Below are 25,241 nucleotides of genomic sequence, written 5' to 3'. Positions count from 1 at the left end.
GCGTACATTGCTTACATTATCGTGGCGTTGCAGCTTTTCGAGTTTTTGCTCATTCGATTCGCGACGTCCCAGCACTACGCTGACAGAGGCGCACTGCAATAAAATCAGATACGTCGGTGCATGCCTAGGAAACGCAGAGGTGGACAAAATTAGCCCGCAGTGCACTTTACTAAGGCATCTCTTACTGCCCGGGTGTAGCTTCAAGACGCCTAATGCAACCACTAAATCTATCGATAAATAAATAAATAAATAAATAAATAAATAAATAAATAAATAAATAAATAAATAAATAAATAAATAAATAAATAAATAAATAAATAAATAAATAAATAAATAAATAAATAAATAAATCGTGTTCAATCGGTACTCAGACAAGCAAGCGTGAATATCCCCGAGAAACAACTGTAAAATTCCGTTTACAGGCGCTCCGATGATGAGGAGAGAGGTATTGCGGCTCATGATGCATTTCCTAAAGGATGTAGACTCTCATTTTATTGCTGTGCCATAATGTCGAGCCCTGTGCACTAATCACATCAGGCAGTCAAGCATGCAGTGCAGAGCAATGCCAGTAATTACAGCTCAATCGCTCACTCGCTCGCTCACTCACTCGCTCGCTCACTCGCTCACTCACTCACTCACTCACTCACTCACTCACTCACTCACTCACTCACTCACTCACTCACTCACTCACTCACTCACTCACTCACTCACTCACTCACTCACTCACTCACTCACTCACTCACTCACCCAATAAATAAATAAATAAATAAATAAATAAATAAATAAATAAATAAATAAATAAATAAATAAATAAATAAATAAATAAATAAATAAATAAATAAATCACGATGGCGACAAAGGGGCAGCCAACCGTGCTCTTGACGCCAAGACGGGCTGGTGACCGCCGTCGACGAACCGTTGGTTTGTGACGCCGCCGTGGGTGACGTCAGTGGGGCCGATGGCGGACACGAGCTAGCCACAACACCGCTGGTGCAGCGGCACACGTTGGGCCGAATGCAGCGGCCTTGGCCGCACGACCTCCGGCACACCGCTGCGAGGAAATAGCGCCGCGTTTACTATAGGCACGTTTAACCAGAAGAGAGGAAAGGTATTGCGTGACCAGGGATAGCGGAAGTATACCAAACAGGCAATGTGTTCAAGACTAGTTCGCGTACGGTAAATATTATTCGTGAGAGTTATTTGTATTGACTCGCATCAACTATACAGCGTATTAAAGTTTGTTGATGAGACAGGAAGTCGCCAGTTCTGCTACAAGACGCTAGCATCTCTACTTATTCATGTCAATAATAATAATAATAATAATAATAATAATAATAATAATAATAATAATAATAATAATAATAATAATAATAATAATAATAATAATAAACAGACGTACAGATAAACTTGGCTGTGTAATAGTAATTCGCCTTCGGAAGCCACCATGCGCAACCATGACGCAAGGGCCAGAAATTGCTCGTTGGTGTTGGAATGTCTTGGCATCAAAGATGAGGACATTCACGAATGAAAGCTGATTTTGTCCATAGACTACATCAGTCGCGATATACGTTCGCCGTTGTCTTGAAGGCATTCTGCGTCTAATATACGATGCATGCGGTGATTTATTTACCTTTCTTTTACTTATTCATTCGTTCGTTCATTACCTTAATACTGATTTCTAAATATGTAAAATTTCTGCGGGAGCTAAGTTGACACGCTTTCGCAGCTAAAAGCACGTGTGTAATGCTCCTTTGCTGCAGAAATTTCCATTAGGCACATATTATTATGCGGGGCTAATTTCAACATGGTCCGCTACGCTGTGCTACTGAATGCGGCGCGGATTTGTACGGGTAGTTTTCATCGTCAGTAAATATGATTCACACTGAGCTTATCGAACAAAGTCGAGGCAAAAGGTTTCAGTAAAGATGGATTAAATGTTGTCTCGTGCTCCCCTCTTTAATTCTGTTAAGCAAATCCGGGATTCTAGCATAAAAGATGCCCTCAAATCGTCCGAACGCGCGCCTCTTATCAGGAGAACAGCCGCGGAAACTTTTCGTGCATTTTACAGGCAGAAGCAAGCGATTTGTAAAAAATGCGATTAGCCAGGCAGCAAAAAAATGTTCGCAGTTCAGATATTTCACACTGCTCAATTATTACGGCCTGCTGGTCTCCTGCTTGCCCCCGAGAATTCCAAGAACAAAAATTCTTCGAGAATTCTCTGTATACGAAATAACTTCGTATACAGAGAAGTTAACGAGAATCTCCAGATCGTATACGAACGGCCGGCCGAAGCAATTTAACGACTGATTTAACAGAAAAGAGTTTCATTTCGATCAAAGATAAGGGTAAATAAACTTGGAAACCTTAGCAAACGTTTACTGGAGGAAAAGGACCGAAATCAGCGCGGACACCGCGAAACCTACACCGTACGTCACACAGCGACGTCATCATTGTCGCGGTTTGCTTGCAAAGCCACGCAGCGGTCGTTTAGCCCAAAGCGGGGACGCACTCACGCACGGTACAGGGCCCGTATCGACCGTGGCTCCACTGCTTTATCCATCCTTCGCAACAGATCGGTGCCGGACCCCATCGGCACACGTTAACCCTGCGGCAAGAGAAGGAAACACAGTCAGTACAATTAGGATGCAATTTTATTTTGACAACAAAAGCATAGTTGCAAAAGAGAATGACGTAAAGGCAAACAAGTGCCTGGGTCAAATTCTCTCCCTCCAGGTTGACGCAATATACAGCACGAAAAAAAAATGTCTGAGGGAAAAACAGGGAAAGGAAAAAAAAAATAACATAGATCACACATTAAGCTGTTACGACGATGCAAGCTCAAGATGCGTTCCATACTCATACACTGCTTTATGGAGATCCATATTCAAATAGATGCGTCTACGTCAGCTATTCGAAAAAAAAATGTCGTCAGCTGTGTCGCAGGAACAACGAAACCGTTTCAAATATGCACCATTTTATCAAACAAGTGCGCTGTCAATATTCTTCGGCGCACAAAGAAACTCGTGCAAGATGCAGTCGGAACGAGACAATTTGTTCAAAGATTTAGTTAAATTATGAAAAATCTAGCGACGTTTTTTTTTTCTGTAAGTTCGCGGACTGACTATAGACTACCTGTGGACATGAGGACTTACAATTTTTATTGACTGATGTCCGCAGACTTTCGACAGATAACTCGTTCGAAGGTCTGTTGACCACGATAGAATTGTTAGTGACAGCCAACATATACTGTAACTTTAAAGACTACTATATAACGAGGTAAAGGGGTATACAAGTATTCGTTAGAAGCTATGTAGATTTTTATATATGCTTCGAGATCCTTCTGCGCTCGAGTTTCATTTCTTTTAATAAAAACGTTCATGAGTTGGAGAGATAACGACAGAAGGAACCCGGAATAAATTTAAAGAGTTCTTTTCTTCTTATTTCTGGGGTTTTACGTGCCAAAACCAGTTCTGATTATGAGGCATGCCGTAGTGGAGGGCTCCGGATTAATTTTGACCACCTGGGGTTCTTTAACGTGCACTACAACGCAAGCACACGGGCGTTTTTGCGTTAAAATATTTAAAGAGTGACGCACATAGGCACTTTAAGCAGTTGATTCGCACGCAAGAGAATCAAAGTAAGTGAACATATAGCACACACTCGTTTGCATTTAATGGAAAGACAAGTTACCATCAACTTGTCCCTTCGACGTTACGCGATTCGCGACATTCACGATCCCAAGGCAGGCTCACACAGAACGAATTCGGTTAGCCACTTTCCTCAGGTACCTGATCTTCTAAACGGAACACCTGGACTTGACTCACATTATAATCGTGTTACACGCGTAGTTTTATAGAACGTTGTTACACCTTGCCGAATGAGTGAGTGAGTGAGTGAGTGAGTGAGTGAGTGAGTGAGTGAGTGAGTGAGTGAGTGAGTGAGTGAGTGAGTGAGTGAGTGAGTGAGTGAGTGAGTGAGTGAGTGAGTGAGTGAGTGAGTGAGTGAGTGACAGTGAGTGATTGAGTGAATCAGTGAGTTAGTGTGTGAGCGCGCGCGTGCGAGCGTTCCTCCCGTGGTTCAGTGTACAGCTTTGTTTCAATAGAGAAATTAGTAAGAAAAACAGAGATTCAACCGAAAACGTCTAATATACCCTGTGTTGATGAGGGCTGCAAAATACTAGGCATGAGGATGAAACGATGGCTTTTGTAAACAGCCGCCTTTGTGACGTAAACCAATGCGATACTGCGTAGAGAGTGTCCACTGCCTCTTCTCTGTTGTGGGAGAAATGAAACTAAGTAAACTCCAATAAAGAGAACGGTAGAATGAAGACTGAGCAAGGCATCCCTCCGATGAGTTGCTCAGCCACAGAGAAAAAAAGGAGCCCACGCTGCTGGCTGGCCTCCGCTTATGACGTGCCTGTGTAGCGGTGGCTCGGCGGTGATGCCGGCTGCTTTGCATATCTGTGGCCGCGAAAGCGAAACCTGCTGCTGGCTTGGACAGCGGCCAGAGGGAAGAAGGAGGGCACCTCCTCTCCCGCTCTCTTTCGACGCTGCATCCTTCCCTAGAGAGACACACGCCCACGCAGAAAGGCGGTGGGGCGCATTGTACGTGACTCTAAATCCGCGGTTCCGCATTCTGTACGTCGAGCGCAGCAAAGCTGTCGCGGTGCGTTTCGCGCGCGCGCTCGTCTCAAATCGCGATGGAAGATGGCGTCACTCCTCCGATAACGACGCGCCGGCGTCGGTGGCACGACGTGCTCGCGTCGGCTCGTTTCAGCTGGGACGACGAGGGAGGGGATCTCACGTCTACTCTGTGAGCTAGGGTAGGAACGCAGGAGAGTTCCCTCCCAAAATTGCGTGGCGTGCCTGCCCTTAATATCTGCGCACTTCAGGGAATACTTCCGTTGCAAGTGCCACCGGCGTGAAGAAGAGGAACTGCAGCTCAGCCACTGTGGTCAAGGGTAGCCGGAATTGCCAAAACGTTGGCACGAAGACTGCTCGTATCACTATCAGTTCGCTCAAAAAGGGAATAGCAAGATATATTCTTCACCTCCGTCAAAATGTACTTCTGTGAGGACGCAACACCGCAGAGAATATCCACCACGAAAAGCCCAATGAACACGTTGACCCCTTTCCGATGGGTATCACTAGGACATGAGGAATAAAAAGATCGCCCAGCAGGGTGAGATGTTTCACTACGTGGAGACGCCTGAGCAAGGCAAAGTTGGGGATCCGGATGCAAAGGGTAAATGAGATGGGAACAAAGACGATGTGATTAGCTAGCACATGAATACATCTTCCCTATGAGGAACACTTGCCACCGCATTCTGGAGCTGCTACTGACTGTCGACGTGTCGACGGCTAGTCTTTATCCTATGGTAGAAATTCCGCAAAGTGCTTGCGGTCGTGCAGTGACATAAACATGCACGAAGCATGTTAATTTTCCACATGCGGAAAGCTTGGATAACTTCTATACCGCACCGATGAGAAACCGAAACTATATAAGATGACCAGCAATCAAAGTACGTGTTCTGCAAAGGACTGCAGTAAACTATAGATTTTTTACGTTGCTTTCATGGCGTTGTGAAAGTACGGGTCATCCGGGCCGTTTCAGGCATACGAAGAGAACTCATGCTGTAGGTATTTTGCCTCAGAGTGTTGGTGTAGAACAGTCGAGTGTGCGCTACGGAGCCGCATATCGTCAGTATAAGTTTACGTTTGTTTCACTTCGATTTTAGAAACCCACGTGTTGTGTGATGTGCACTGAGCTGCTCTGTTACTGATATCACAAACGCACGTCACCAAGGCTTATTTACACTTGTGGCTTTCCCTGTTGTCACGTCATACGCTTTGCGAAAAAAAAAAAAAAGCGACGAACAGAAGCCAACACTTCCAGTGGCCGTGACACTGAGTCAATCATCCGCAATCATGCTTCATGTTGGTTCTTTCTTGCAGTTGTTGCACATGTAAACCTTCTCTTGTTCCTCTGTTGTATAAATATTAGTGTTTAATGCCATATTTCAGCTTCAAAGTTTGCATTCTTTAGTGACAAAAGCGTGAACTAAAGAGCATGCATCAAGGAGAAAAATGTCGGAAACGGTGAACAGCGCAGCCATGAAAAGGAAGAAAGATCACGCAGATATGCGCACGGTTCGCTATTCTACACTGGTGAAAGGGTATAATGGCATGGAAATAATAGGAAATTGGAGGCAGATAGTAGGGACCGTGGGAGGTGGAACTGTTACGGCATGGCTCGCTGCATCGCTTAAGCAGTCTGTCCAAGTAGCTCAAGATCAGCTACCAAAGCAGCCTACTCAGTTTTCGTGGATCACGAGCCTGCATAACCTGACCCTCGTGAGTTTATATTTGTTCACGTCGAGATGGCTGACGGCCAGCCAAAGTTCGGCAAGTTTGTAGCTGCGTACTTCGAGCCCAGCAGGATTTTGAGCGCTCATTTCTCAGCAGAAAGCCTGAAGTCCATGATCAACACATTTCATCCCGCATTACCCACGGACAGAGATTAGGGATAAGACAAGCACACGTGCTTGCAAGCTTGTCTTAATCCCTCCTCCAGCGTCCATGGTTTCTGTGCGCTAAATATGTTTGGTCACGGATGAGAGAGAGAGAGAGAGAGATAAAAGGAAGGCAGGCATGCTAACCAGTCCGATTGGCTACCCTACGCTGGGGTAAAGGAGGAGGGGAAAAGAAAGAAGGGAGAGAGAGGGGATACCAATTTGTAGCCCAATCTCACGTCCTTAAGACGAGGGCTATATATAGCCCTCGTTAAATTAAAACATTGAGCTATCAAAACAATAAACGGGAACTATCTGGTTTGGAAGTGTCATCGGAAATTTAAGTATCCAAGTACCTAAATTAATCTTGGACACAGCCCAAATAAGACAGGGATTCATAGGAAGATAGACACTTGACGTAATCATCAGTGGTCGATGTCTTGAGCTGCAGCATACGTTTCGACAAGAACATCTGTCTTCGTCAGGGCAGCAATTGTTGCCCTGATGAAGACACGTCCCCCCCGTCGAAACGTTGGCTCCGGCTTGACGCATTCCTTGCTCGACCACTCCTGGACACAATACGACATTTTCACGTCCTTTTTATAGCATTTACCCTTGTGCATTTCGCGTGCGTCGTCTACGACCAAGCGGACCTGCAGCCCGACTCCCCGCACCAAGGCTAAGCGAGTGGGCGAGCGTCTCCGACAAGGACATCGCCGCAGTCGCAGCGCTGTGCCAGAGATGCTGCGCCGGCAAAAACGAAACACAAGAAAGAAGGGACGAGACCGCTTGCTCAAGTTCGAGTTGCATGTCATCTCTTAGCCCTGACCTTTCCCTCTATCTTTGCTGGATTGCTTATCTGCCTCCGGCAAAACGTGCTCGGTCCTCGGCTCTTCTATATGCACCTCTAACGGGGCGCTTCCTGGCTCTTTTATTTTTCTCTTGTCCCGCATTTTCTTTAAACTAAACTACAGGAACCAAAGGGCCGCCAAAGTTAAGTGGGTTGGTTGGCGGGTAATTAGGCACTGCGAAGAAGTCGGGCACCTAGTTTTCCGACCAAGACACGAGATCGCGGCTGTTTTGACACGGTCAAGCATCGCCGCTCGCTTTCTGGCACGGCTGCTGGAGCTGATAGTGATGTCGCTTCTTTACGTCCGCATGCCAGTTATCGATTTCTTTTTCTCTCACTACCTTACATCGCGTTTGTACAGCCTCGTAGTAAGGTCTGTTATAGTAGAAGCACATGCCCGTGCCTGCCAGCTTGTGCCGCAGGAGGAAAGGAGGCCCCTTGGCTACTTTGCCCAAGAGTGCATGGTTTTTCTAAGTTCGCTACCATAGTCAATGAGGCCAGTAGTATTCTATATACAGTTAAACCTCGATTTGACAAAGTCGATGGGAGCCAGAATTACTTCATTATGTTGAGATCTACGTTAAAACAGAAACACTCATAAATTCGTGCAAATAACATCATGTTTATTCAACTGCCAAAGAAAGATGTAATTTTGGCCCACGCTCGCACTTATCGACAGCGAGTCCGTGAAGTGCATCTTGTGTTCCTTCACGGGATTGGCAAACCTCTTAAACAGTTCACTGGCGTCCGTCACCTGTACAGAAGCTTAGTATATCCGCATTTTACCCGTATTTTACTCACATTTCATCCCAAAAGGTCGTTAAACCGACCCCAGAAAACTTCTGTGACCGAATACGCAAAGCGTTTTGCTCGCAAGTGCTCATCGCTATTGGCCGGGCTTCTTCTCTAATAATGTGTTCAACATCATGATTATCATGATTAGCTGGCACCCGCTCCTAAAAACACTTTTAGCGTGAGAATTTTTTTTTAATACAGGCCCTAGTTCGTAAGTGCGCTTTGCCATTGCCATTGGCTGACCGCCTTCCCTAATGATATATCCAACAATCGCGCACCTTCTTTGTGAGTGCCCTCGTTTCAACCCACAGAGAGCAGCCCTCTCAGCCACGATAGATAAACTGGACAAGCACCCAATAAAGGAAAACAACATCCTTGGAAACTGGCCTACACGAAAGCGCGACACGCCCTGAAGGCACTGCTGCGTTATTTAAAAAACACCGGACTCAGTGCCAAATTGTGACACTATGCAACACTAGAACGCCTTCGCAGACTGCGTCACAGTGCCCACAGAAACAGTACTGCTTTGTGTGTGTGTGTGTGTGTGTGTGTGTGTGTGTGTGTGTGTGTGTGTGTGTGTGTGTGTGTTTGTGTTTGTGTGTGTGTGTGTGTGTGTGTGTGTGTGTGTGTGTGTGTGTGTGTGTGTGTGGTGTGTGTGTGTGTGTGTGTGTGTGTGTGTGTTGTGTTCTCCCACTTATCGCATCCCTTTACCCCTCCTCCGGTACAGGGTAGCCAACCGGAGGTAATCTCTGGTTAGCCTCCCTGTCTTTCCTTTGCCTTTCTCTCTCTCTCTCTCTCTCAGCATAAGAATTGGCGGGAATTTTTATCCCACGAACAATTCTAGCCTAAGAGCGTTTTGTGAATACATATTCACAGGTAGCCCTGCAAGAACCTGCAACATAAACCGCACTTTGATTAAATGTTCTAAATTTTCACCCCTGGAGTTCTGTACTCTTTGAAAGAGCGCGGACTCATAGTCTTAAGTTCACAGGGGTGGAATAAAGAAGAAGATGAAGAGGCGTCTGTGGAAGACTATTTCAAACTTATAATTTGAAGCTGTGCAATTTGCCCGCAGCCACAGGGCAAATTGCAATGCATTCCGTAAGTTTACAGAAGCATCAAGCCGGTTTACTTGCTAGGGGTTCTATCTTTATGGTGAAGTATTGTCACGTCTTTTTTTAATTACTGTTTTTCTTATTGCGCTAGATTGTCTCATTAGAGAAGTTTATTTTCTTGCTTTTACACAATTATGTTATTCGTAGATACTCAATTTCTCATCTGTGTGGCCAGTCCCCCTCGTGGGTATGTGCCATGTTGAAAATGACTCAACATCAACGAGCTTCAGAGCTTAACGCTTTTGTAAATTCTTGCACCACCCGATTCAATGGCCGATCCCCCACGGGGAGTTGCGCCATTCCGTTGAGGTACAACCAAACAACCAACCAACCAACGCTTGGCCTTCCTCCAGCTCCATTTCGACAACCTAGCACAGAGCGCCCCTCGCTCTGCCGTGTCGTCCGAAGATTCTTGCGAACAGCTGTCTACGGAGACGAAATCTCGCTTACCAGGAAGCGCTATGTCGACATGATCACAGAAAGCTGATTATCGGTGACAGCTAGCCAGTGCCAAGAACGCACGTCGTACTGTGTGAAGCATGTTCGTCAGTGTCTAAACTTCGTCCTCGGTCCTCTACCATTAAGTCTGTCGCCACTAGTCACAAGAAGCAAAGTCGAAGCACAGGGTCGAAGTCGAGACATGGTTAGTGACGTAAGCGAACTCGCAGTTGGAGCGAAGAACAAAACAAGATTACAAATCTAATACTCCGGTTCGCATGGCCAGTCTGATGCTCACTGAAGCTGTCACATGAAGGTGCTCATGTGACAAGGATATAAATCGTTATCTCAAGCGAATCGCAGGCACACCACAAATATTCCATTTCTGGCAGACAATGGAGCCTTCAATAACAGTTTCTTTTCCCTCGCTAGCGGGATTTAGTAAAGCATTGACGAACTCTGCAGAATAACGCAAAAAAAAAAAAAGGACGCTGCCCCCGGCTTGCCGTAGCAGCACCGGCTACCGATATGTCCCGCTTTGATCAAAGCCGCGATATCGCGTTCTCTGCGAGTTAACCGCTTTTTAATGGCGTCCCGGGCGTCGCAGGAACGTAAAACGGCGTTCGACGCCGCTGTATCAGCCGATGGCGCGAACGCCTCCGAGGAGGTCTGCGGCCGACCTCGTGTAAATCAAGCGCCCCTACCACGCGCGATCGCCGGCCGCTCGTATGTTGCTTTGTACGCGCGTCCGGAGAGCTGATTTATGCCGCCCGCTTATTCGCGCGTTCGAACTCTTTTGTCGGGCTGCGGTCAAACGGGCGTCGTCAACAAGGCGGTGACCTCAGCTCTCGATCTCTTCCTGCTCGTCGTGTGCGCTGCGCGACGGGACAATTGTTTTGCCACGTTCGGAAGCCCAGCCTTTGGGAGACCGGTGTTGTAAAACATCACTCCGAATTCAAGGGCCGACACAGAAGGGGCTTCATTCCATTCCATTGACGTGTCGTTTGGCAGAATTGAGAAGCCAAGGAGCCACTGATCTGTCCGAACTCTTGCCTCTTCTCTTGTGCACGTCACCCACTCACCTCTGTGCAGGCAGGGTAACCGACTGGGCATAGTCTGGTGAACTTCGCTTCCTTTCCTTCCTTTTTATTTCTCTCTCTCTCAATACCTGTCATTCTTTCCATTAAACGTGTTATCCGATGCCTGCTGAAAGTTCCATCTGGCGAAAACGTTCCGAGGCTACAGCAGTCCCCATAATTCCGGCGTAACGCTGTGTGGTGCAGCTGCAGTCGATAGATCTGACCCACCTTGCTGTATGCGTACGTGTGCAGGCGTTATTTCTGCTTAGAAAAAAATTAAAGCCCCTTTCCTAAAGAAAGATGGTTTAACGCGAAGCTTTCTCCCATGCAAACTGAATCAAAGTCCAAAGCCAACGACCACGCAGCGAACCCAAGAAATGCTGAGCGACCCGATGCGGTGCATGTGATTTGATTGCTTGTTTGGGATTGTATTTTTTTGAACGTTGAAGTTGAACTGAATACACATTTCGTTTAGTTCTATTTATTTTAGATAATGTAGCCGTTGATTAAAGGCACACACTCACATTTTCACGGACTGCATGCCGTTGCCGATTTCAGAATCCGAAGGTTTCAGAATCCGTAAAGTACAAATTTCTACCCTCTAAGATACACGCTGTATAGTACAGGGCCGCAGGATTTTCGACAGACGGTGGTGCGTTGGCGAGATTCACGAGACTTGTGGCATTTTTCTCCATCAACGAAAGCGCCCGAAGAGAATGAGACGAAATACCCATCGATATCCGCTCGACTTCCGTGTAGGAAAAATTATGAGAGGGAAATTATGAACGCTTCTCGGCGTTTCGATTCGTCACGGAGTCAACGCCACGCACGGATGAGGTTGTGGTCTGTGCCCTGGCGATTACGAACGGGATGCCAGCACATGCGAGTCGCCGCAGCTTCGCGCAGTAGCGCAACTATCCGTACATAACACGGCAGGTCCTTTCCAAGTTGGGAGGACGCCAACCGCCTCGCGAGGGAGTTGAAGCGGGAGAAGTTGTAATCGAAACCGAAGAGGTCAGCCCCTCTGCCGAGTTGTTTCCTAGTGCGAAGGACCTTGAGTGGCACTGGCCGTGTGGGAGTACGCATAGACAAGCCGTCAACGCCGTGCCAGCGGCTCACGTGTCGTACTCATACGCACAACTCTAATACAGCTTACGTCAGGCATGCGCACTGCGGGCCGTCAGAGCGAGAAGGGAGGCGATGAAGTGACAGCCCCCTGTAATTCTTTCGTTTTTTCTTGACTTCTCTGCTGCCTTCCGCCCCAACGTCATCTTTACTCCATGGCGAATCTGTTGGAAGGCTGAAGGTTTGCGAGGGATTAAGTTTCCTGACGCTTCTATCGGTTGCGATTGATGCACGTGTTGCATGTGTTGATGTCGAACGTTGTGGTTGTGAATCACCTAGTATGTGCGCGTTCCTGTTTGTGGTTTGTCGAAACAAGACAATGTGTTTACTGATAAGGGGAAAAATAATGACTGTATTCGATACATGAAGGCCCTACTGCACAGACCAAACGCAACGTCAGCTATAGACTTCGCCGAATTTTTGTCTATCCCGTTTTCAAACTTGTGAAAAAGTTTAAAACAAGACTAGATTTTGAATGATTGTGATTGTGCAGCCGGAGCAGGACCTCTGCTAGTGCGGCATTCACAAACATTTTTCGATGATGTTAAATCTCTAGAAACGATGTTTGAATTTTAACGCCACTACGAATGTGTCGCATAGAGAGCAAGGTTCGTGACCCTGTGTGATTTCGTATTAGTCGAAGTGAGAACAATTTACCGTTCCTTAAATGTGGCAGGTGCTTCGTGCGCTCCAACTGTGCGCGCAACAGGGCGCTTGTATTTAACATTAAATGGTAGGCAACACATAAGATTTGCGTGATGTTTTACTATGGTATATTCTTTGTGAAAGGGAGAAGAGATAGAGATGGAAAGTTAGGGAGGTTAGCGAAGTTGCACCTAGTTTGCTACACTGCACAGGGAGAGGGAGAAAATATAAAGGGGAAATATAAAAGATGCGTGAGCACACACACCAGCGTTTACTATGTATTCAAATGCGGTCGCAGAGCAGAGAGCTCCTCTTTCAGCATCTCTCTCTTTCTCTCTCCCACTCGATACGCTATACGACCACAGCATGACATTCGTGAAATTTTCGCTTTGCGGATGAAATCGACTGAACGTATCTAACATCTTCCATGTTAAGTCTGTAGTTGTATTCTCAAACAAGATAAGGAGCCTTAGGTTGTTCGTTCATTACGATTCATCCGGCTATGCGTGCACGTACGCCACGAAATCACCACGTTCCCTTCACGTTCATTCCAGAAGCTACAGGGATGGTCACAGTGTATGTCACCTCTGGCCTTGTCTCAGACAGCGCCGGCAAAGTTGCGAGCAGCGCGAAACTATGCCACTGGCGACGTGACGTGCAAGCTATCATTCCTGGACGTCCCTCATGCACGGTGCGCGTCTGGCCCATTAGCTGCCACGTGCCCGTTCAGCAGTCGCGAACGTTTTCCACTCTCCACCTCTCCTTCCATACACGAAAGCGCGTGCAACCTCGCACGATTCACTCGAGTCAATCTTATCCACACGCATCCTTCGCACTGCAGCGAACACAGAGTGGCCTGATAAGGCGTCTTCAAGACGACCGGACGACTAGGTGCAGTGATCTACTCTCGCTAACCGCACCGTACGCACTTTCATTCAAAGTCCTTCAATCGCGTGGGGAACGAACGCTGCGGCCACGGGCTTGTCACTTGGAGAGCCGACATCTCAAGTGCCGCTCCTTTGACGTCATCACTCTTGTACCATTATGCAGATGTTCATGGTCGTCGAGAGAGCACTGCCGTCAAGCACAGACACAATTTTCTTGGGTGTTCTAGGCGTCCAATGCCGTGCTACTGCTCAGCGTTGAATGAGGAATGCTCACGCGGCTGGCTTCACAATGAGGCCCGAATGTAGAATAAGTACAGTCAGACCATGCACTGCCATCCGCTTGGTTAAAATTGGTGCTACGTGATTCAGTTTGGTCTCGTTAAGCCTGTTCTGGCCTTGTCATGTTTAGTAATAGAACCAATGTCCGTGCTTACAAAGCTTCCCATACGGAACCGCAATTCACGATTGGTCATCGTCACGCCGACCATCTCATCCTGCCAATCGCTGTTATGGACACGCCTGACCTGCCCAAACACCGGTCAATGAAGAAACGCTTGTGCGTAGAAAAAAAAAAAAAAAGCTGAATCTCGGCTCTGGCTAAGAAATTCTGCTCTATAGTTAGCGCTGTCATAGAAACGGCACGATTACAGCCATAGGCAAGAGTTCAATCGAAGACGTTTCGAGCACATCTTTATCTCCTGCAAACGAAGCCCGGGTCGGCCTGGATCAGCTCACGTGACAACGCCGTACGTATATATAGTAGCTGGACAAAGGTCTATCTCATACTCATCTGCTTGTTTGCTTGTGCGTTAGTTTGTTTGTTTGATAAATGTACACCGTTGGCTCGACATGGAATATGGCAAGGATATTACGGCCGCAGATCGCGGTAGTTTATGCCGTGCCAATCACTTGCTCATGCTCACTATTGTCATATATGCTGAACTTTTGGGCGACAGCGCAGTGACCTTCGGGATTAAAAACGCACTCTGAGCCTTGGGACATCAGTTAAGCTCTTAGATAGTCACTAACTACCTCTTGAAAGCTCTAGCTATGTTCGCCAAATTTCTCAATACGTTGACGTTTGCCTTAATGCAGCATCTTGCATCTGCTGGCTTGTGTGCCACGTTTCATTACATGGGACGGCAGTAGGTTCAGCAACTGATACGCGGTTCGACCCCGCGGTTTTCTCAAGTGGCTTTTCTAGAATCCGGCATCCACTTTGCCATCTACAGTCACTCTTAAAATAAAGGAAAAACGCTTTGAGTGCATTTTCATTTATTTTTTACAGCGAGAGTATGCCGTATAGTAATGATTTACTATTTGAGTGACCTATGTCAGAATATATAAACACAACAAAAGCTACAGAGAGACGGAACCACAATACTAGAGAGAGACGGAAGGAGACGCTTGGCTCGCATGATCGTTATATATACAACCGGTGATCATACAAATGGTGGTGGGGAGGCGCGTTGAGCGGTGTCGAGATTTACTGCAGCACGGGGCAACTTCAGATGGAGAAAATCAAAATGAACAAGAGTAAGAAGAAACGCAATGGACAAGTGCATATATGAACTTCAGAGCTGCTTCCGCATTGGTATACTGGTCTGTTACACCGTACGCTTGCATGTGGTGTGGCTCTTGTTGTACTTTTTTGCCTGAACCTCTCATTCGATCACTCAGCTATGAGGGATAACCGGCGCTAATTGAAGACACCAACGTGTCTTTTAATGCTGGAGATAAAATAGAATGAAAACAGCGCCATATTATGCTACATAATACCTGCGTGCATATTCGAAAATTACCGATTGCTTGTATGTCAGATTCCTGCCATTAAAAAAAAAAAAGGTATGGGCACACTTCTCATTCGGAATCGCCTGGGTTTTATCACAGAATATCTGGGCTGTGATCCAACCTGGTAATGATCCCTTTATTTTTTCGCAAAGCAACTGCCATGAAATTGATGTTTCCGTAAGCATTCTGAGTCGAACGCGACGCGTGTGGTCGGGGAGCAAGATAGTATCAATCTAAAACCTGATTGGAGATATTAACAAACCGTAAGAGTCAAAGACTAATTCCTTAAGGTGAGGTGACAGTGCAAGTGCTTCGAGTACCCATTAATCAAAACGAACACACGTCGTTCGCTAAAACGCATTGACAGTTCGGCGGATTTCTGCGATGTGAACCTAATTCGGAATTGCTTATATCTATGACGAAATGATATGCAGCAAGAAATGATGGTCGGCTGATCGCGACAGTTGATACCTCCTGTGCATCCCATCCTCAATAACATTCCATTATCGCGAAAGGCTATTAAATGCCGTTCGTTGTTAGACGATGAGCTGGAGCAATTCCTTTACATAACGCTCCTTTCTGGCATGGTTATCTTTTTTGTTATCAATACCCTTTGCTCAATCCCTCATAATATTTTTTTAAATACACAAAGCAAATCAGCAACGAAGATGAGAGTGCCCGCTCCAGCGTACACATGGCGGGGTTAAAGCTAAACAAAAAGTTAAAATATAACGCGTGTAGAAACTAAGGCAGTAATTTAATAGGAAAAACAGTTACTCGTTCGGCTTCCCAAATTTCACTTATATGCGACCTACATTGCCTCGGAAGAGGCTTGAGAGAAAGTCGAGGGGTTGCCCGGTACTTGACCAGGCGTGTCTGCTGCGATAACCCACTGGGTCACTTTATACAACTCTCGTCAGAGATAAGCATGACAGTGTGCCTTGCATTGGATTTCTGCTCAGAAACCCTTTAGATCGCGCTGCTTTAGCGCGAGGTCGCGGGTTCGATATCCTGCGATGGCGACCGCATTCCGATTGGGAGGGAATGCGAAAACGCTCGCGTACCGTGCACTTTCGAAAATCCTAGCTGGTCAAAATTAGTCCGGTGCCTCCCAGCGCTCTATCATCCTCCCAAAGTGAAGGCTCCAAAGAGTAATCAAGTTTAAAAAAAATCTGACATTCGAAAATCACTTTGGGTCGCTTTGGGCTCCAACCACATACTGAGAGGAAGCCTCACTTCTATATCGAATAAGGACTGTATCTGCTAGTACACCACTGGCCTGGTTATTTAAGACGGGGTGAGTCAATTATCCGAACTGTACGGCATGCGACGAGACAGGAGACATTGAACACTTCCTGTAGTCGTGCCAGAAATTCCAAGATGAAAGGGGCGCTCTCCTGGAGGATCTGCAAAAAAAAGAACCTTCCGCGTGCGTGCCTGCAAGACCTTGTAATTCCCGAGGGATCAGTTATAGCCCGCAAAGAAACTTTACATCTCCTTATGGAATTCTTAAGAGAGACTGGTTTGATGGACATATGGTGAAACCCTGCAGCGATATTGTAAGAGGAGCTCGGGTGGAACAATTTCTGGTGTTGATTGCCAGGCTAAACCCGCCTGTTGCTACAATTCACCACCACCACCACCACCGGTGCCTCCCACTACGGCGTTCCTTATAGCCCGCCGTGCAGCTTCTTGATGTTAAATCCCACTCACACAAAAAGAAGTCCTCTTTAAGTGCCCGGCACTTTCTAACGGGCTCTGTAAAAAGCGTTTTTGGGGGCCCTACACTTTCTATCGGCTAAGTTGATCGAGCGCTGCAGGCAGAGAATGTATAAAAATTCGAAGCGATCAATTTAATCACTTTTTGTCGTGTAACTATACACGATGTCAATCGATCATATAACATTTGAGGCCGCATGCCTACAAGTATTGTGCTTTTGGATATGGTTATGCAAAACATCAGGTTGAAGGAGAGTGCTTTTCTTTCTTTGCTCTTTTTTTTTCTTGGAAACTAGAAGTAAAATTAAATGTTTGTGTTAATTAACGAGCTGATAGCACATACAAGGAGGGGTCGAGTTCTCGAGAGTGGGGCGGAGTAAGTGAGCACCTATGCGACTGTACTATTCTTTATTTATTTATTTATTTTTATTTCCAATACTGTTAGCCCTTGCGGGCTGTTACAGGGGTGGGGAAAAAGAATTTTCAACAAACACGAAACGCCAGTTCCGCAATAAACAAACAATGCATTCAGCAAACAGATAATGAGAGTTTACGCTCAATGATTCAGTTGTGTGCGTTTCAATAAATACACCTGCGTCAAGGCTGTTCCAGTCGACTATAGTTTTCACAAGCAAGGAAAACTTGAAGGCATCACCGCGTGGTGCCTAACGTGACTTTTTGCCAAATGTCCAATGACTGCAATGTCACGCAAGGCTGCGCTAGAAGGCGCGCTAGGGCACACGGATGGAGACGACAAGCCCATTGACTGTAATTCTTCGCGTATCATTGCTCGTATCACGACACGCAGATGTGGGTCCGCCGGAGAAGAATAGTCACCAACGTCCGGCTGAAGGCGAACAGACTCGAGTTCGTCCAGGCGCTGACACGTTGTAACAACGTCAGCGATTGTAGCAGGGTTCTTAATGGCAAGGGCATTGAAGGCGACTGATCTAATGCCTTTCAGAATGTGGAGCACTTTGTCTGACTCTGGCATAGATGAACTCATACGGCGGCAAAGCGCAAGAACATCCTCTATGTACGATGTGTAAGACTCGCCTGGCTGTTGTTGGCGAGTATCGAGGGTTTTCTTTGCGATGGTAGAACGAACGGCCGGTGTACCAAATACTTGGCGCAGCCGCTGCTTGAAGGCAGCCCAGTCAGTAAAGTCGATCTCGTGGTTGAAGAACCATGTCTTCGCCACACCCGTCAGGTAGAAGGAGACGTGGCGGAGCTTGTTAAGGTCGTCCCAACGATTAGCGGAACTGACTCGCTCGTAGTCGTCGAGCCAGTCCTCCACATCTTCTTCACGAAGACCAGCGAAGAGATGGGGGTCACGCTTGTGGCTGCTGAGGATGTAAGGGGTGGCTGGTGGTGTCAGAACGGTAGCGGTAGAAGTGGAAGCTGGTGCGTCCTCAGACATGCTAGCGGATAGTGGGCCCAAGCGGCGGCCTGAACGTAGCTCCAGGGGGTAGACTGAGCGGGCAGAGGACTGAGGATCGAAGAGCACCTCCCCCACTTATGACGTCTCTGTTGGCACGACGTTTATTCGGCCCGAGTACTCGGCAGCGAACCAGCAAAAGCACACACCCGATGATGATGATCACACATAACTGAAGATGAGGATCGCGCAACGTAGGATGATGATGATAATATACAGATGAAGAATACGTGCGTAATAAACGCCCACAATATAAAATGCCCACAATATATATATATATATATATATATATATATATATATATTCCTGACAGCATTAACGGTACAACATTCTTAATCCATCGGTTAGTTTTTGGTTTGCAGTGCACCACGCAGTTGTGTCATACAGTGAAGATTGACATGGTACATTGAGTCAGCAGTTGAATGCATATAAGAAATCCTGACTTCCTCCTATTTGAATATATATGGCACTTGAGCTGAGCAGTAAAGATTGTACAACGATAGTGGTGTGCTAAAACTTTCTTACTGTGCGTGACGTTACGAAGCTTTACGGACTCCTTATGTGTACCGGTCTCTCATTCACGCGCAGGTGCACCACTCATTCACCAGGCCCAAACACTCTAGAATGACGCCTTACAACGCCGCCTTGAAATAGAACAAAGGCCAAGTCATCCAATACGTCAGGTACGGACAGTCCCTAGCTAAGCCTTTTTAACACATACTCTGAATGCTCTAGTGTCCTCTGGTCACCGCACATCTTACCCGTTACCTAATCGCGTCCTCTCACTCAAGCTCGCGGGAAATTATGCTAGAGCTCCACAAGACCCTCTTATATATACGAAGAAGATATACGAAGTGACGGTAAGGTTGGCAGGAGCAAGCCCCCGTCACAATTTTGAACACCGTAATGAATGGAGATCATCGGCTAAATTTTGACCACCTGCGCTTCTCTAACGAGCGCGTAAACTTAAGCCTACGAGTATCTTTATATTCCTTCTCCAAGAGAACGCGCCCTTCGCGGCTAGAAATCGAACCCCCGACCTTCGCGGTCATTCAAGCAGCACAACGCCGCGTCCGCCGAACCACCGCGAAGGCTTTTTTTCAAGCGAAGCTTGTATACGTTAGCCTGCGTCGGCGATGTAACGCTAAAAAAACCAGTGGCTCTCAGAGCTGCTCGAGCGTCGTCGTCTTCTTCCGCAGCTGACTCGTTGGCTCGTGCTCCGCACGCGCTCGTGCCACTGCTCCCGCGATCGTTGTCGTCGTCTGCTTCCACAGCCTGGCCGCGTTGCCGCTAATCCTTCCAGCGTAGAATTTCACTTCTCTTCTGTCGTCGTAATGGGGAGGCCGCGTTTACGGGGGTATGAGCCATTGCTTCAGGGGGTATGAGCCATTCATTGTCTTACCTAACGGGCAGATTTGATTTTGAAGCAATTTAATTAATTTCGAAGAATCGCAAGCGCCAATGGCGGGCGAATGCTGCTAACCACGACGCCGAGCGAACTCGAGAGATCGAACGCAAGGGACAATGGCGGACTGCGGGCATACCGTCAGTGACGTCGTTCTCTCCGTCGCAGCCGAACGTGTGTGTAACCTCATAATTTAGAAACACTTTAATGAACCCTCGGGATTAACCCAGTGATAAACAGCGGTGCCGCACGTTTCAGCTTCGCTGGTTAACCATCCTGTGCTCGTGCTTGTGCTCGGCACGCGCTCGTGCCACAAACGAGTCAACACAAGCTTCGCTTGCACCCCTCTTCGCAGTAATGGAAGGGCGGTCAATTTTTTTTTCAATATAAATTCGTGCGCGTTACTTCATTTACCAATATTGATGCACAGGCGCAACATAGTTGTTCCAAGTTAGCAACGTCTGGAGGGCAGTAACAAAATAGTTCTTACGCTAGACCTGTTCAAATACCGGTTCGTAAAACGGTTCGTAAGAATCGTGACGTTGGACATCTATTTAGCGACGACGGCCAGCTAAACGCCAAGATCACTTACGAACAAAAATGCTCTGTGAATTCGGCCACACATTCGCAATAATTGACAGTTTTAGATTACCGTTTGTCGCCTTACGTACAGCTGCAGCGGAAAAAGATTAGCGCAAGTGACCGATCACCCGAGCAGATAAATTGCGGCACGCGACGCCGTCGTTCCCTAGGACGCCTAAAACGAGAGGGCGAGGCACTCCCTCTTTGAAGTATGAATCATCTGGCGCTTTAGATACCAGTGTGCATGGTAACAAGAGCGCCGCGGCGTACCGCAATTTCCCTTCTCTGGTCATCGGTCGCTTGTGCTAATCTTTTTCCGCTCCAGCTGTACGTTCAACGCACGCACCTTTGCAGGACGTTACGGCGCGCGTCCTTTCAAGACGTTTAGATTACGGGAATGCAAACGCGAGAAAGACGCTAAAAAAACAGGGCGCCGTGTGGTGCCTCGTTCCAAGCATATCCAATTGTTCCGTTTGTCTCTAGCCGAGCTGCACTAATGCGGATATAGTATACTTCGCAGTAATCTTGCTCTGCGCTTGGCTTTCATGGCGCTGCGCTAAAGCGCTGGGCTCGTGACTGAGAGCTCCTCATGTCGAAACGCGGGTTTGCTAAACTTTCTTGTACTTTTTTAAAAGCGATTAGCCTTTTTTGCCTACTTCAGGCATTCTGAGCATATCTATCTATCTATCTATCTATCTATCTATCTATCTATCTATCTATCTATCTATCTATCTATCTATCTATCTATCTATCTATCTATCTATCTATCTATCTATCTATCTATCTATCTATCTATCTATCTATCTATCTATCTATCTATCTATCTATCTATCTATCTATCTATCTATCTATCTATCTATCTATCTATCTATCTATCTATCTGGCCTCTTACGCCAACCCAGCTTCCTAAGTTGTCTTCAGCTAATGCGACTGGGTATGGATTATGGTCGTGATGCCATCGTCATCCCATCGTTGTAATTCCAGCTTCGTCATCCGACCGTCATCGTGCCTTCGTCGTCACGCCATCGTCGTCAAAGAGTCATCATGCATCCGTTGCCACGACGTCATCGTGATCTAATAATGGATGCTTAGGCGGCCGACGAAGCAAAGCACGTCGTCCTTCGTAGTGCCTAGGCAAATGCACATTCTTTGTGTCGCAATAGAGGAAAGATTCCCGACCAAAAAGTCCCCACATTTCTGTTTTTGGGTCGGGTGAACGCGAGAAAGAAGTCCTCGTGTTTCCATGACGATGCGTCTCGTTAGGCCTACGGACGCCGGAACCGCCGAACAATCTCACAATTGGACGCGCTGCGCGCTCATAATTAACGTTTCAGGTGAGTGTAGAGGAAAAGAAAGTTGATTTTAACTATTACGTTGGGTTGCAAATGCTGTTCTGAAGCTTTGATGTTCGGATTCAAGAACGCGACATGAAAACTACGCTCAAGCCGATTGCACGATAATAATAAGAGCGTACGAAATGCTTTTATCCAATACAGCAGTTTGAAGCAGTAAGTCCATGATTCGAAGCTTTCCCATCATCGACATGTACCGAAATATCACGCAGCACACGGTTATTCTCATTATGAGCCTTACATGATCGATGCACGATTATAGTAAGGTTCCGACGGTACACATAAAATACACAAAGCGTCCAAGCTGAATAAAAGGGCTTTTCAGTAAGGACTCAGTAAAAAATAGTTTTGTCTAACAAAGCTCGTCTGGTTTGGGTTTGGGACAACCTTTGCAGAACCCCTATGGCTAATGAACATGTACTGCTCGCGCAGAACTTGTATATGCTATCCCCTGCTCTGTCGCGAACCAATGCCTGTTCTGCCAGCCAAGAAGCAATGCGCGGAGTGACAATAGTGTCACCGCACATCTCGACAGCCATGGATGACGTAGTTTTTAACATTTCAGTAGAGGTATATCTTCAGTACAGATATACAACGCGGACGCCGTGGGCCTTATTCCAGGCTTGCTTTTCCTACAACCGGAAGCTTGCGGGTCACACCAGAAGAGTACATGACGATGTTGTCCTTAAGTATATCGTGTACAAAGAAAACCTTATCGCCAGACAGCGAACGTAAACAAAAACTCGAAGATAAGATCACCGTAAGGACTTTGAATGGAGGTGGAAGATTCTATCCCCGCAGCGACAAGAAAGACACTGGAAATGCACGCTTCCTTTTCAGTGTAACGGTAAAGCAGGTGTAAAAGGCAATGTTCCTCGGAAGTGCTTACAAAGCTGGAAATTTGTATTGGAAATTTGTACGATGGACGTTTGCATGTTGGGAATATTGAGAGAAAGAACAAATTTAGACGTGTGTGTGTGTGAGGTGGTGTGGTGTGTGTGTGTGTGTGTGTGTGTGTGTGTGTGTGTGTGTGTGTGTGTGTGTGTGTGTGTGTGTGTGTGGTGTGTGCGTGTGTGTGTGTGTGCGTGTGTGTGTGCGTGTGTGTGTGTGCGTGTGTGTGTTTGACCATATATCTGATTATGCTGTGCAATAAGTATCAAATTACATTGATTTAAACTGCCATAGAGATCGCAACAATGCCCACAAAACTTGCCGCGTGCAAAATTTTCGATGCCAAGAAAATAATATGACCTTATTTCTAGGTATATCATAAGTAACTCGTTGTTATGCACTGCTATGTTTAAGCAAATAATTGTTTCATAATTTTGTTTCAACAATTAAAATTATCCCGTGACGTTGCTGAAATTGAACGTTTGTCGATATAACCGATGTTCTTTTTTTTCCTCCTTTTCTTTTTTTTTCTCTTTGCCTGTTATTCTATCTGCTCTTCCTGTTACTTTCTGCTTAAAACTACGAAGTAGATGAAAAAACAAATTCCTTCAGGCTGCATGGTCATCGTGTGTTAATGCCGCGGTAGAAAGCCCCAGGCTCAAAGTAACAAAACATTTGAGACACGCAGCATAAAGAGGGAGAAAACGCGAGTGAAGCCATTCATGAGAAGTCCATTTCCGTCTCCACACGATGCGAAGTACTGTTACCTGTCCGACAGATAACGTTAAGAGTGTACCCAGAATATGCCGATTCCACGGCGGCGGCGATACACGTCACGCTTCCAACGGCAGCCGAAACGTTTACAAGCAGCGTGGCCCGCGACGTGGGTGCCATCCTCCGCGAAGCTCTCCGACGACAACACCGCTGAGGCACCGCACTCACCGGTTCATCCTCTGGAAGGAGCCGGAGCCCGACGCTGATGCCGCTTCCAGTTCGACGTTGAGCTCGGCCTCTTCTCTCAAGGCTTTGGCGCCGTACGGAGCCGTGCAGACCAGTAGGCACCAGCACAACCACGCAGCAGCAGCCAGGGGGCAGCGCGACGACGTCCAGGGCGCGGGCCTCCTTGCGGTGGTTCGGGCCACGTGCTGCCGACGGCGGGGTTCGGAGCCGCGGCGGACCATTGCCGCGCGGGAGCGGATCATCCTCCTCCGGCGGCGACACTTCGAGTAGCGCCCAGCGAGACGGACTTTGCGGAGCGGTTACGAGCGCGCGGGCGCTCGGAGGAGTTGGAGGAGTAGTATACGCGCTGCGCGCGGGGGGCGAGGGTCTCGCGCTCGTCCGAGGGTGGTAGGAAGGAGGGGGAGGCGAGTGTGATTCGGCCAGCCGCTGTCTTTCCGCGATGCCGCTCCTGCGGCGGCCCTTTTTGCCGCGGTCGGGGAGGTGGCGGTGGACGCCGAGCCAGATCGAGAAGGCCGGACCGCTTATCAGTCACTGCTCCGCCGCTTGCGGCGCAAGCAGCTCCGCCTGCTCGTCGTACGCGTCAGAGGCACGCCGTTTGGTCACAGCGCGGCCACTTCTGTGCACCCATCGTCCTTTCTCCACTTTATCCCACCTCCTCCTCCTCCTCTCATTTTACATGCCTCCCCCCCCCCCCCCCCCCTTTCGTGATTCTTCGGTGGCACTCCCTAGATCCACTGGAACGCATCGATGCTATGCGAGAGGTCATGTATACGGCACTCCAGGTGATGTAATGATACACGGAGCTGCGGGCAGATGCCGGTCTTTCCCGGGACTGTTTGTGAGGGGCGCTGTGCCTTTGGACGCACGGATCAGCACCACTGGACAGATGCTGTATACGGTCGCCGCACGAGGCTACTGTCGCCGGCGGGCCTCGTTCTAGCACATTCACACAACAGTGAGCGTACGTCCCGCGAATGTGCTCTCCTTTTTTCTCGAATTTCTATCCACCGCAAATGAGAGCCCGCGAGGTACAAATCTTGAATCTGTGAGGAGACACGGGAACTTAGGCAAAAAATAAGAACCCCTCCGCATACGATTTCGTCCTATACGTAAAGGTTCAACTATTTATGCTATGTGACTTTGTCAGATGAATCGAAGCATGAATGTTGCTGAGCCCTGCTCACTGCGTCGTTTAATCGTGTTTCACTCGTGGAACCCTCGGCGCGCCTACAGCTCCACAGCTGTCAACCAGTTTTGGTGCCGCAGGATACCCAGTTCATTACCCGCATTTGGCTGCAACCATTTGTGCAATGGCTATGTCCAATATGATCTTGGTATGTCCTGATAGGCTCCTGATAGCCCACATCGAGTTTCCTTTTTGCTGTAGTTTATTCTACGGCATCAAATGACATCGTGATATAGTCATGAGGAGCACTTTTCTTTTCCCTACACCACCGATGATGCGTCCACCTATGAGTGAGACACTGCGATTTTTATTTTCCCTCCGTCATGATTACTTACATTCCACTGACAGGTTCCCCTTAAAAAAAGCTGGTGACTGTGTACACGGCTGTAACGAGGCGCTTATGGCTCTGAATCCCCCAAAAGATCTGCTAGGAGTGTGTATACTCCCGTTTCAGGATCGTTATGTAATGAAA

At 47.4% G+C, this 25,241-nt stretch overlaps 1 protein-coding gene across 1 annotated transcript in view; it reads right to left on the bottom strand.

The window, feature by feature from the left end:
* LOC119442654 (fibrillin-2-like) overlaps window positions 1-24,019 on the bottom strand; it is a 98,306-nt gene extending 74,287 nt beyond the window's left edge. The window contains 3 exon segments of the mRNA XM_049662281.1: window positions 872-1,051; window positions 2,514-2,605; window positions 23,566-24,019. Coding sequence (XP_049518238.1) covers window positions 872-1,051; window positions 2,514-2,605; window positions 23,566-23,825 — 532 coding nt within the window. The 5' untranslated portion in view covers window positions 23,826-24,019.
* Window positions 24,020-25,241: the final 1,222 nt, after the last annotated feature.

Source organism: Dermacentor silvarum, chromosome 2, assembly GCF_013339745.2.
Source record: "Dermacentor silvarum isolate Dsil-2018 chromosome 2, BIME_Dsil_1.4, whole genome shotgun sequence".
NCBI classification, from domain to species: domain Eukaryota; kingdom Metazoa; phylum Arthropoda; class Arachnida; order Ixodida; family Ixodidae; genus Dermacentor; species Dermacentor silvarum.
The sequence above is the reverse complement of the archived record's forward strand: the minus strand, read 5'-3'. Positions and strand labels throughout refer to the sequence as shown.